The sequence below is a fragment of the Corvus brachyrhynchos genome, unplaced genomic scaffold, assembly GCF_000691975.1.
Source record: "Corvus brachyrhynchos isolate BGI_N302 unplaced genomic scaffold, ASM69197v1 scaffold27, whole genome shotgun sequence".
NCBI classification, from domain to species: domain Eukaryota; kingdom Metazoa; phylum Chordata; class Aves; order Passeriformes; family Corvidae; genus Corvus; species Corvus brachyrhynchos.
This window is the reverse complement of record NW_008239139.1, coordinates 3,108,833-3,121,469: the sequence shown is the minus strand read 5'-3', so window position 1 is coordinate 3,121,469 and position 12,637 is coordinate 3,108,833. Positions and strand designations below refer to the sequence as shown.

The window sequence follows — 12,637 nt, the reverse complement described above, 5'->3', positions numbered from 1 at the left end:
GTCGAACTGGAGAAGGGGGGGGTAGCTGCATAGGGGTGTAAGAACTCAGAAAAATCTTTACACACAAGCAACAAAAGGGATTCTTGATCTTGCTTATTATTTAAGGTGTAATGTCTATGCTTTTGTGCAGTAGAAAGTCATAATTTTAAATGCAGGAATAGGCCTGTGGGGACTTGGCCCAGTTTTGAAGAGGCTTGTTCTTCTTCTTTCAGAGAAGATTGAAATCCCTTCACATCGTGTTTTCCTTCACTCTTCTAGGGAACAATTTGTCTAAGAAACTTTCTTCTTTTCTTGCAGCCCTCATTCCATCCCAGATCGCCTGCGGATCAGAGTGAACAAGATCAATTTACAGGAATACGAGGGGCTACATTACGACAAGGAAAAACTCCGTGAAGCTTGTAAGTTGGAAGTAGCCAGATTGTAGCAGCTTTTGGTAGAACATTCTGTACAAATCTTACCTTGACCAAAACAACTCCTACCCCAAAAATAACAACAAAAAAACCCCAAACACAGAGGCAAGCATACATTTTTGGATGAGTAATGTAGGGAGTACACTCATCTGTATGTGCATATGTACAAATGTGTTCTGTCTATATAAATAACCCCTATAAAGATCATGTATAGAGATTCCACCTGCTTTCTTATTTAACTATGTCTGTGACCTCTGATTTTATTTACTGTAAAATAAGTGGTTTTCACACAGGGTATTTTTTTGCTTATGTTTTTCTGTTGGTTCTGCTGGCTTTCTAGTATATAGAACTGTACCAGATTTTGTGATTAACATCAGATTTCAAACTGAGTGGGAGACCATGATATATTTGAAATTGAGAATGTGCACTGACCTGGAGCATGGTTCTTGCACAGGTACATTTATCTCAGGGAACAAATCTGGCTTCCCTACACTGTTATTTTTTACCAGCCTTCAGTCTTCCATTTCAGAGAATAATCACTGTTTTGTTTCCTTGTGTAATGGTTTAATTGCCGTGTTCAGGGGTAAGTCAAAAGCAGACAGTGGTTGCTTTGGCAACATTGATGATGACAATCTGCACTTAAAAACGGAGTTCCTTTTCTTGGTGACACACAGAGTCATTAATCAATGTGGGACAGGGCTGCTTGTGATAACAATTTAATAGTCTTGTTATGCATCTGGCTCATTATTCATATTAAATTATAAGCATGACTGTTGTGCAACAAAGCTTCGGTTCCCTCTGCAATACAGAGTGCTCTGGTAATTATAGGATGGCAATCCTTTTAATTGGTTTGCTTATCTTATTGTTGGAAGATAGTTAAACTGTTTCCATTTCACTCTTCTAGTTCCACCCCTCCTCATTCTACCATCTCTCCTTACAACAAAAGAATTGAAACGGCTTAAATTTTAATATAGGTCTTGACAGCCTTAACTGAGGTTCCTGTTAGTGGATTTTGGTCATATTTAAAGCAATCAAAGTCTTCTTCACTGGACTGAGAAAAATTTTAACAGGATCAGGATTATTCCTCACTGGATGAGAATTTGCCTCAAGTTTAAATTGAGAGTTTGAAATTGAGTAGATTTCAGGCCACATTCAACACACAACTCTCCAACACTGTCAGAAACAACTTGGTTCATTTGAGAAATTCACATCTGAGGAGAACTATCCTCATCCATCCTTACTGTGGATGTAAATTTTCTGTGTCTGTAGTTAGCATATATTATGTCCTTAGGAGCCATTACATATTCTGACACAAATTATACAATTTCTTACACTATTGTCACTGCAGTGGTAATTGTGTATCTATGTTATTTGTCACTTGCCAAGATACGTAATGATAACATTATAAGAAAATGCCAGCGACTGATCTAACATCTTAGTTTTAGATTTTATACGTATTTGATCACTTACTAGGAGTGTGCTTAAGAGGTTATCATTCAAAAAACAGATGTTTGTTCATCAAGAGTTAAAATAATTGCTTTTGGACATTGGTGGGTCATTCACAATAAAACCCTTTTGTCTCTTTGTAGTTAATGCATGGCCAGCTTGATAATATAACGTAGCTGTACTGGACTATTCTCCCCAGATATTTTTCATTGTGTTGTTTTTCCTACCAGTCCTCTTTGAACTGTCTCACTAATGCTTGTGCACTACTGTTTTTACATAAGAATATGAGAAAGCAAATTTTCCCATCATCCTAAAGTTTAGAAACCAGAAAAGATACTTCACCTTAGCCTTTGCAGTTACTAGGAATGTCCTGTGAGAGGACATGTAACTTGCACTATACACTGGTGGTCACAAGAATACTTCTCTGGTTCTATAACTTAAAATGTCTCTTTTACTGGGGAGTTGTTACTGAAGAGGTGCTGGTTTCCTGCAGCAGGACTGTAGCTCTTGTGTGTATGGATGTCTCACTAGATGCTTGCAGGAGACCAAGTTTACATACTTGTTCAGGCTTTGGCAGAATACCTACAACTGAATTCCAGAATGCTATGCTTAATATCCATTCTCCATCCACAAGGATTAAAAGCACTTCTACCTCCCTAAATAATTTGAGAACAAAGCAGAATCTCTTGCAATCTGAACAGGAAAAGGAAGCTGGTTAATAAGGAGTTATCCCTGAAGGAAAAATAGCAAAGAAGCTATTATGGTTTTTGCATGTTACATGTCTCCATAATACAGTTTTGAAAGCTCTGACCTCAGTCTAATAACCTGGATCATTTTAACTCACAGTAAATACATTTAACTCCCCTTGTTTGCTTGAAGTACTGATTTGAATCTATCAACTGTTTCACCTAAGATAGCACTTCCCGACATAGAGGAGCTCATGGTACAAACTGTTCCATGAAGATTTATCTTCACTCTGCTGGAGGTAGACATCTCATTTTGAAAGCTTCCAGAACGATTAAAGAATGTCATTTTGTCCTTTGAAGAGCATGGTTGTCCTTAGCTCATTCTCCTTCTGTTTTCTACTTTTCTTGTCAATGCAGCTGGCATTTAACCAAGATGCTGTTTCTGAATTGTCCCTTTCTTCCCTCCCCTTGCTCCTTCTTTTCTCCTGTCAGCCTCTCAGTATTGTGCAGGGGATGATTAATGGTGGTACAGAGGATGCTTATTGATCCTTCAGTGAGGAGGGATGAATGCTTCCAATGCAGCATTTTAAGAAAGGGATATATGTTGGCATTTTATTTAAGTTGTAATGCTCTTCACTGCAAATGTAGTTGTCTTTTCTAACACCTCCTTATTCATGTCCTAAGCACTTGTCACCTTAGTCACAAGCTTCACCATCTCTGGCCAATATGACAGTTGTACATTACAATGACCATAACTAAGATTGTCTTACAAAGCGAGCTGGACGGATGTTTTTAGGTGGACAGAATTTAATTCTGTCTCTTGCCTGCTTATGTTGTGTGCACTCTCTCTGGCTTCCTGTTATAGCAGGAAAGTGTGAGCCAATGCAGAACTCTGGGTGAACAACTGAATTATTTTTAAAACAGCAAAATCTTTCTGTGTGACACCGTGTTTTCTTCTTTCCAATATAACTAAGAATTTCCTGACAATGGAGGCACATGCAGAAACTAATTATGTTAAAAAAAAAAATTAGCAACAAATAAACCAAACATAATCTAGCTAGTGACCTAGTGATCTTCAATACTTCTTAGTCCATCCCAGCAACACCATTTCAGATTTGCACCATAAAAATGTATCAGTGAAGTAACTCACCCTAAGCAGTAACTGAACAGTTGTAGGATTTTTTAATAGGGTACATCAGCCCATACTGCCCTCAACTTCTGTGTGCCCTAGCCATGGAGAATAATCTTAGCTTGCTCAATACCACTAAGGTTAAGGAGGAATCATACCTGACTGCAGTGATGAGAGTATCAGAAATAACTCTCAGCCCTGTATCAGCTCTGGTTTCTCACAGTTTCTTTTACACAGAGGCAACTGTTCCATATGTTCTCTAGAATAAAATAGCACACTAGCTTCTGAAGGAATTTTAAAAGAAAGTTTAGTTCCATTTGTATAACAATTGGACTGTCTGTAACCTAACAATCCTTTCCTGTGCAGTCTCCTTGCTCTGTGTGTGTGCATGATGCTTTAACATGATGGGATCTTAACCTCGAATTCTTGTCTCTTTGAATAGCTAAATGTCTATAACGCACGTGTCTCTAATATCTGTGGATTACTTGAGGGTTTTGGGGTCATCCTAGGAGTTCTTATCAGATGCATGGGGGTACATGGAGTGACAAGCTTGTGAGTTATTGTGATGTGTACGTGTACAGTGATACTGTAGCTTCCTCATACCAGAAATGCACTTAGAATCCTTGATCTCTCAAAGGCATTCTGACTCTCTAAAACTTAGGGATGTGACAGGTGAAGGTAATTTGGAGACTAGTTCATGTGATTATGAACTAGCTAAGTAAGAAAAGGTCAGCACTTAGGACTTGGTATTTATATCCTGAATATATAATGTAAAAGGCAGCAGGGAGCAGAAGACTTCCTGATGAGCCACGAAGGAAATGTGCTCATATTGGGGAGCAACTTTGAGCTGGATGGATTTAGATGAGACAGGTTGTGCAGCTATAAACCTTCTCTTTCATCCTGTAAAGGAAACACCAATGGGCATTTATTTGTCAGGAGATCTCTTAGGGCACATGTTAGAAGCTCCATAAAAGACAACATTGCCTTCACTCTGCTTAGAAGTCAGTGCCTTGCTCTAGCAACTTTGTTTTGTCAATATGTGTTGTGTACACATTAGCTAATTTAGGCATTTCTTCATTACACTGGTTTAGTAAGACCTGAAGCTGAGAGGGGTTGGATAGATTGCTTAAAACCACACAGCAAAATGAAAGCAAGAGGATTAGAAATCAGTAGTGAGTTAAATATTGGAAATTGTTATTGCCTGAGGCTGGGGGAAGGAGTAAACCCAAACCATTGAAATTTCGTATCATAGAATCATAAAATGATAGAATCATACAATGATTTGAGTGGGAAGGGATCTTTAAAAATCTTCTGTTTCCAACCCACTGTCATGGGCAGGGACTCCTTCCACTAGACCATGCTGCTCCAAGCCCCTGACCTTGAACTCTCCCAGGGATGGGACATCTACCACTTCTCTGGGCAACCCATTCCAGTGTCTTGCCACTCTCACTGTAAAGAATTTCTTCCTAATATCTAATCTAAATCTACTTTGTCTTGACACCTCACAGGGCGTATTCAGTACAGTCCTCTGCCTTTTGAGCTAGTGGGAAATTGTCATTGTAAGTTTGCCATCTTCGTTAAACTAGAAGAGATGGGCAGTATTCCAAATATGTACAAATTTATATTTACCTTAGAGGAGTGGGGAGAAGCAAGAATATTAAGTTCCTTTTCAAACTTTCCAGGAAATCATACCGTAGTTTATCTTTCTTGGATAGGCTTTTCTGTGAGGCTTTTGTGTCCGTATTCTACTTGCGTGTTTCATTAGCGCTTTTCTGATTTGATTTCCTCTTACTATTTCAGTCCTGGTTGTCCCCTTTGGATAACTCATCCCACGCACATCCTTCCTGCCTGTCTTAGTCTGTCTCTGCAGACCTCACAGCTCAGGTTCCCGTTCTTCTTCTTAACCATAAATACTTATTCCTTGTTTATCCAGATCTCTACTGTCGGCTCTTAGTCCCAATACGCATTCCCAGCTCTTCAATTTTTTTTTTCTGTAGTCTGTTCCTTTTTGTGTGGTGTTTGGCACAGGTTCTCTCTTCCTTTGACTTGGGCAGCTTCTTCCCTTTTGTGGCAAGGTATTGGAGAAGTCACTGAGAGACTGGAGGGGATGACTGCTTTTTCAAACATGGTCTGGTTTAATCCGATAACCTGCACTGTGTTTTACCTCCTTGTATGTGAGGATTTTGCAAGTGGACTAAAAAAACTGGTAACAAATGAACCTAGGAAGAATTGGGTTTTCTCAGTATAACAAGCAGAAGGGATCTGAAGAGGCACATGGCTTAGATTTGTGTGGCAAGAAAATCCTTTGTCACAAACTCAATGTTATTAAAACCATACTGGGGAAAGCCAAACCTCTTAATATAAATGTCTGAATATTTTATAATTCTCTACCAAGAATTTACTTGCTCCTTCATATTCGTAATACTGGTGGAGGCCCCTCAGGAAAATGACATTCTTATGACATATTCAGTAGTGAGGATCCTTTATTTGTTACATTAAACATTTACAGTCCAATGTCTAATCTCCCCAGTCCCCTGAGGTATGTCAGAATCAGAACGAGTTTTCCTGGCATTCGCATCTACTGTAATGATTTGTCTTGAGGCTGCTTTGTTTGGGATTTGAGTGGGTTAGTCATGGTATTAAGATCACAAATTGAATTCTTTCATAACAATAAACAGGGGAGTTAATTGAATTTTATAATATATATATTTGGACTTCCTTCATTTGTGTCCTCAAAACTATTATAGAGTTCACTAGCTCTAGGTATTTAGCATGATGGGCACTTAATAGGTGGAAGATTTGTTTGTTGCTTATAAATTCCATAGCTAATTTCATGAGGATGTAGGAAATCACTCCTAATCTTGCAGTTAATTAGAACACCACTCAAGCCATACTGCTGCATCTACCCAACCCTCCTCCTGCTGATACTTGGTTTTGGTTAGTGTTGCTAGGAACAAAAACCTTTCTGCAGTACTGGTTCAGATTATGAAGCAATTGTCTGCCTGTCTCATTTCCCAGGGTTCTTGCACTGCTGCTCATCGCAGCTGCCTGGACAAAGTCCTTTATAATCATTCAGGGAGCACAAAGGAACTGGCAGCTGGATGCAAGTGGCCAGAAGAGCAGGCGCCTCAGGAGAAAAATATCTGGCACTTGAATGCTGTGGCTTGGCTCATGATCTGAGACTATTCCTTATTTTTGGCATATTCACATGTGTGGGTTTATCCATGTGTTCACAGGAGTGGACAGTGTGTGGGTACGTGGAAAGTCGCTTTGTAGTGCCCATGCTCTTAATGTAAATATTTGCCCTCCCACCTCTCACCTGGCATATCCAGTAATCCTGAGCCCCTCAGCACAGCTCTGTGCTGTCCACATCCTCATCCACATAGCAAATGCAGAGGCTCCTTTAGTCCTGGATGAAAGTGTCCACAATGTTTACTGACTGCTACAACGTTGGCTTGGTCTTTAACTGATTTATCATAAATTAACTAATTTTGCCTCTATTGCATGGTGTTGCACTATTTGTAGAATGAACAGCAACCCCATAGTTTTTATCCCATTATCAATCACGAAGCATTTGCTTTTGTTTTAGAACAGAAACTATTGTGAAGCACTTTGCAAGTCTTGACTGTGCGGTGCATTTTGATTGCTTATTGTGGTTAATGATAAAAATGAGGGCTCTCAACATTTTCCTAGCTGAAAGCCAAATGCATCTTGCAAAAGGAACCAACCAAACCACAAACAAACAAACAACAACAACAAAAATTGGAAAACAACATTTTAGCATATACTGTAGTGTTATCCAGTAATGACTTCAAAGGTTTTTCAAAGGGCATGAACTATATGGAATGGAACCACTTGAGACCCATCTCACACATAATCCCTTAGCTAGCCATTGACCCCAAAAACCATAGATCATTCTAATTCACAATTTCCAAACAGTTAAGGCAGCACCATTTTTTTAAGAGCAAAGTCACACAGCCCAGAGTTTCAGAACTGTTTTTTGACCACTATGAGCCTGTATGACATAATTTAATTAAAGCTGTGAATCACTACTTCTTCAATCATTAGATGAGACCCATAAAGTATCACCACAAAGATATCTATTGCATGCTAGTTTTTTCTTTTTAGACATTTTGGTGGATTTCCCTAGAATAACAAATGTTTTAAGGTCCTTCTCCTTTGGGCTGTCAGGAATGGTGGTAGTTAAGGATTCCAATTCTGTTGTCTGTGTTGTCTTGTCAGCTCAAAGCTTTAGTCCCCATTAAGGATACAGAAGAGAGACAAAATCTGTGATAATAGTCTGTGAGCCTGTGCTGTAACTCCCTAGTGCTCTGTAGCTATTGGAGATGTAGCCGTGTCTGCTGCAATTCAGTTTTTAGTGCTATAAATGAACTTAGCAAACACTTTTTTCAGAAAGGGCTGCAAAGGGATCTGCTCAATTGAAACTAGATAGCCATTAAGAACTCTCTGCAAAGAGCTTAAGGGGCTCCTGCCAAAGCAGGTTAAGCAATAATAAATGCTAAGCAAAGAGAATCAGTCTGTAACCCAGAGCACTAGAGCACATGAAGGAAACCCTTTTTCTGACCCTCCTTCCACTCGTTTGTCTCTCAGTCTCTGTTCTGTAATGAAAGAATCTGGGAGGTCTCCATAAGACCTGTTTCCACCTTGCCCTTCTGAAAATGTGCAGGGGGATTGTCATCACTTTTGGATGTCAATGTTATTTCAGGAGATGTGTGAGCTCTTCCTTCCTGCCTATTCCTTCTTTGTGTTATTGTTTCTTGCTCCAGCACTTTTCCCCCTGCTTCCTGTTTTCCTGGGTCCACAGCTCTTCTGCTGTTCAATTTGCTTTCCAAACACAGTTCTGGCAGCATTGCTGAGCCCTGTGCTGGCCTCTGAGGTCCACAGCGACCTTGACTGCAGTAGGTGCTCCCCAGGTCTTCTCCCTGGAAGCTGCTGAGCTCCTCTTTGTGCTTCAAGTCCCGGTGGTCCAGAAAAACAGAGCTCTGTTCCCCAACATCTTTTAGCACTGTCCTGTTCTCTTGTCAGAATGAAGAGCTTGTCAGTATTTAAATATCTCTCCCTCTTAGACAACTTCTTTTCAGCAGCAGGAAGGGTTGCAGTACAGGTGTTTTTTCTGTTTATCTCAGAAACCTTGGTGATTTTATGTTGCTGTTCATTATCCAGTTATCAAAATTGTTTATGAATTGATATTTTGTTCTCCTTCTGGAATATTTCATGTGAGGGTTTAAATATCTTTCCCACTGCTCCCATAAATCTTTTGGCCATTCTTTGATTAAAGACCCTTCAGGGAGAAAAAAAGAACTTAATTCAGTGATTCAGTTTTATAAAATCCGGTACTCAAGAGTTTTCACTTGTTTTCTTTTTATTTAATGAGGTCTTAGTAGGTAGCTCTCTTGGTGCTTTTCTTGTGGAGTAATTTTTTTCCCTTTTATTGGATTCTTCATTATTTATTTTTCTTTTTGTGAATTTGTTTTGCACTCTTTTTGGCAGCAAGAACAGAATGACTGTAGAAACCTCAATCTCCCATTATTAAAAATTTTGCCCTAACCTGGAGGGAATTTTTTTCTGTATTTTCACAAGTTATCTCTTTTTTCTGTCTGACTAAATATGGAGATGTGTCAATTCTCTGTGTAGATGGAATAATGCCTGTTTTTATTTTAGAGCAGCCTTACATCCAAATAACCTGCTGTTGGATAGTTTTCCCTGAAATCAGGCTGTGACTATCATTGCTTTAAATCTGTAGAATTTGAGTTCTGAGAATGAAATATCACCCTTATTTCAATGTATAAGGGTGCCCCCCCAAACTCTTGTTATGGGGTATGTTCCTTTGTTTTGCAGATAATATTTGATGTTCAGATCTGAAAATGAAGTACATAATTTAACTGAATATGTTTTAGCTTCTTTCATGAAACCATGAAAGCCAGTTGAAAATGAAATATTTGATAATTATAAATGGGTGAAACTAATGATGGATAATATGCTCCTGCTTTTAAATAACTGTTAAGATTTAGATAATAGCAAACTTTCATGAGGTTATTAAAAAACAAAATTGGAGCCCATCACAAGTCTGTTACAGTCCAAGAGACTTCAGTTAAAGAGATTTTTCTTTGTTTTTGATTTTTTCAGCCATTCCCCTAGGAATCATAGTTGTACGAGGAGACTGTGACTTGGAGACTTGTCGTATGTACATTGACCGTCTACAAGAGGTGAGGCTTTTGTGAATTCAGATATAATTTACTAATCTATTTTATGCTTCTTTCAGTTCTGAGTCTAATAATTGCTACAACCATGTATCAAGAGTATTGCAATTTGCCTACCGTTGAAACCAAATTTCTAGAATTAAGATATGGTAATAAAAAAGTACTGAAAAATGTTCCCTAAATAGAAAATTAAAAATCATACTGATTCCTTTTAAATGAAAACTGAATTGAAGTGGGTGGGTGTGTTTACTTCTGCTTGATTCACAATGGAATACTAGGACTTTCCATATCCCTTATTGAAATTACATAAATTATGGATTAGAAAGTGTGTTATGCAAGGATAAACATTGTGGTAGTTGAGTGGGTCTAATTATGCAAATGTCATTCTTTAATACTGTCATGGAGCAATCTGGGACACCACTAAACACAGCAAATATCAACTAGATATTTTCAAAGACACAGAAATGGGTGTTCATGCAGCTAACAATAGCGTTGCTCTTATTCTCGAATACCTTGCCTCATGAGAGTTCATTCTACAATACAGTCTGGGAAATGCAGACTCCAAGTGGTTCATTGCCCAAATCATTTTAAGTGTGAATGCCTTTAGTGATAAAACTAATGGTTTTCATTAATGTATTGTCTCTGATTTTTTTAATCTCTTAGTGATAGCTTTCAAGAACATTTACAAGCCTGAGGACATTGCACTTACAAGCAATTTATATATTTACATTTATAACAATTTATAAATTGTTGGTCTAGTTTATGTACGAACTAGGAATCTCATCCCTTCAATTGAACTCTTTGGGAGCCGTTGACTTCCCATAGATTTTGGAACTCTGCACTTGCAGTCTGAATATGAGCATCTCACTTCAGGATTTCGCTTCTTTCCATTTCAGCCAGAATTCCCTTCATCAAATGCATTTCTGGACATTCAGACCTTGGGTGTGACTAGTATTATCAGACATAAAACCATATTGTAAGGTGGTGCATATTTGACGTATCCAGTACAGAATATTACAGTGAAATAATTATGATGATGATCTCATCAGATTAGAAATGTGATTTCACACAGAGTTCAGGCAGTTTTAGGTATAACCCTGAAGGGTTATACCTAAACTATATCACAGCTAGGTGTTCTGGTTGAATTACCCATAGTGGATGTGGAGGAACCGTGTTTCTCCAACCTTTTGCAGAGTTTGTACTACTTTTTTGTGTGTGTGCTTGATTTGGCTCAGTCCCATTTGCTGGGAATAGAGACTCCAAGGTTTACTGGGCTCTGTCAACTTGCATGCTGCCAAAGAGCAATGCCCAGCAGGCCAGGCTCTTTGGTAGACTATGTCATGAGCTATAATTATTTGACAAAATCTCTATTAAAATAAATTAGATTCCCGAACCCTGTTAAATGTCAGGATCATTCTGATATGACCTTCTTGGAGTGAGGTTGTCTTCAAATAGAGAGAACTGTCAGTGGTTTTCTCTAGTGCATTAATCACCCAGAAATATTTGTAAAAATGTCTTCCAGATTTTTGACATATTTTCATTAATTTTTGTTGCTGATGTTGTAAGTTTAGATAGTTCTCTTGGAAAAAATTGAGTTTGTAACATGGTAAATATACATTAGTGTTATCTCTGTATTTTTTAAACTACTTTTTGGACCAAATGCATACAAATCTTAACTTCAAGTGTACTTTCCTTGGCTTTTCTGTGGTGTTTGTTTCATATGCTTAAAACCAGTGAAAAATACTTGCAAAATGATTTGTGTTTGCCCAACTGCTTCAGATGGTAGAACTGCAAACAGCTCTTGTCGTTGCTTTAATCTTTTTCATCACTGCTGTGTTTTTCATCCTCCTGCTAGGACCTACAGTCAGTAACTTCTACTACACAGAGAGTTCATTACCAGGTAAGATAAGCTTTCCTTTTAGTATCAGAACGAATAGAGGCTTAAAAATGGGAACGGTGTTCTTTGCATTCGAACCCATATGTTCTTGGGTGAAAGACCCATATGTTAGATGAGTTTCTGATTATCTGATTATCTTATTTACCCTTAAATATTGGAAGCTCGTTCTGCTTTCTCTTGGACAGGCCTGATGGACTCACCTTTAAAACTAGCACAGCATGATGATGTGAGTGATATTGCAATAGCAGTATTTTGCCCACTGAAGTGAATGTGAAAATGTGTCCTGTAGGACAAATGACAAAAGTAAAATTGTTTCTCTGTTTGAGAAACTGAACAATAACATGTTGTATTGCATACCTGTTGTAATAAAATCTATCACTGAGAAAAAAAAAAAAAAAAGGTGTTTTAGCAGGCCCAACCTCTTAATAATTCTGTACAGGACAGACATCTACCTTTACTTTAACATAATATTCAGGGTATTTTTTTAATCCATCCTAAGCACATTTGTGTTTTCTGCATGAGATAAATAGGTTTTAGTTTAGGTGGATAGTTCTTAAAATTGGTCTCTTTGTGTTTTACAACTTTATTCTACAGTTTATGTAATACAGAACTTGCCTTTTCAGTTGGAAGTATGATTCAAGAGCACATATTTCTCTCATTAAAGTAATTCATTGTAGAGCATGTAAATTGGAAGTAAACTAACTGAGACTAACTCTACTGACTCCTGAAATTATTTGATATTAGCACAGAGACTTGCCACAAATCATGGTCAGTTGACATAGTGCTTAGGATCACAGGACAGGTTTGCATGGTGTTGATAGCATTTTCCTAGAAATAACAATGCAAGT

The 12,637-nt window shown here is 38.1% G+C and overlaps 1 protein-coding gene across 1 annotated transcript in view; it reads left to right on the top strand.

Moving 5' to 3' along the window:
• Window positions 1-12,637, top strand: part of DGKI (diacylglycerol kinase iota) — a 173,746-nt gene that overhangs the window by 96,444 nt on the left and 64,665 nt on the right. The window contains 3 exon segments of the mRNA XM_008638114.2: window positions 298-398; window positions 9,819-9,898; window positions 11,748-11,792. Coding sequence (XP_008636336.2) covers window positions 298-398; window positions 9,819-9,898; window positions 11,748-11,792 — 226 coding nt within the window.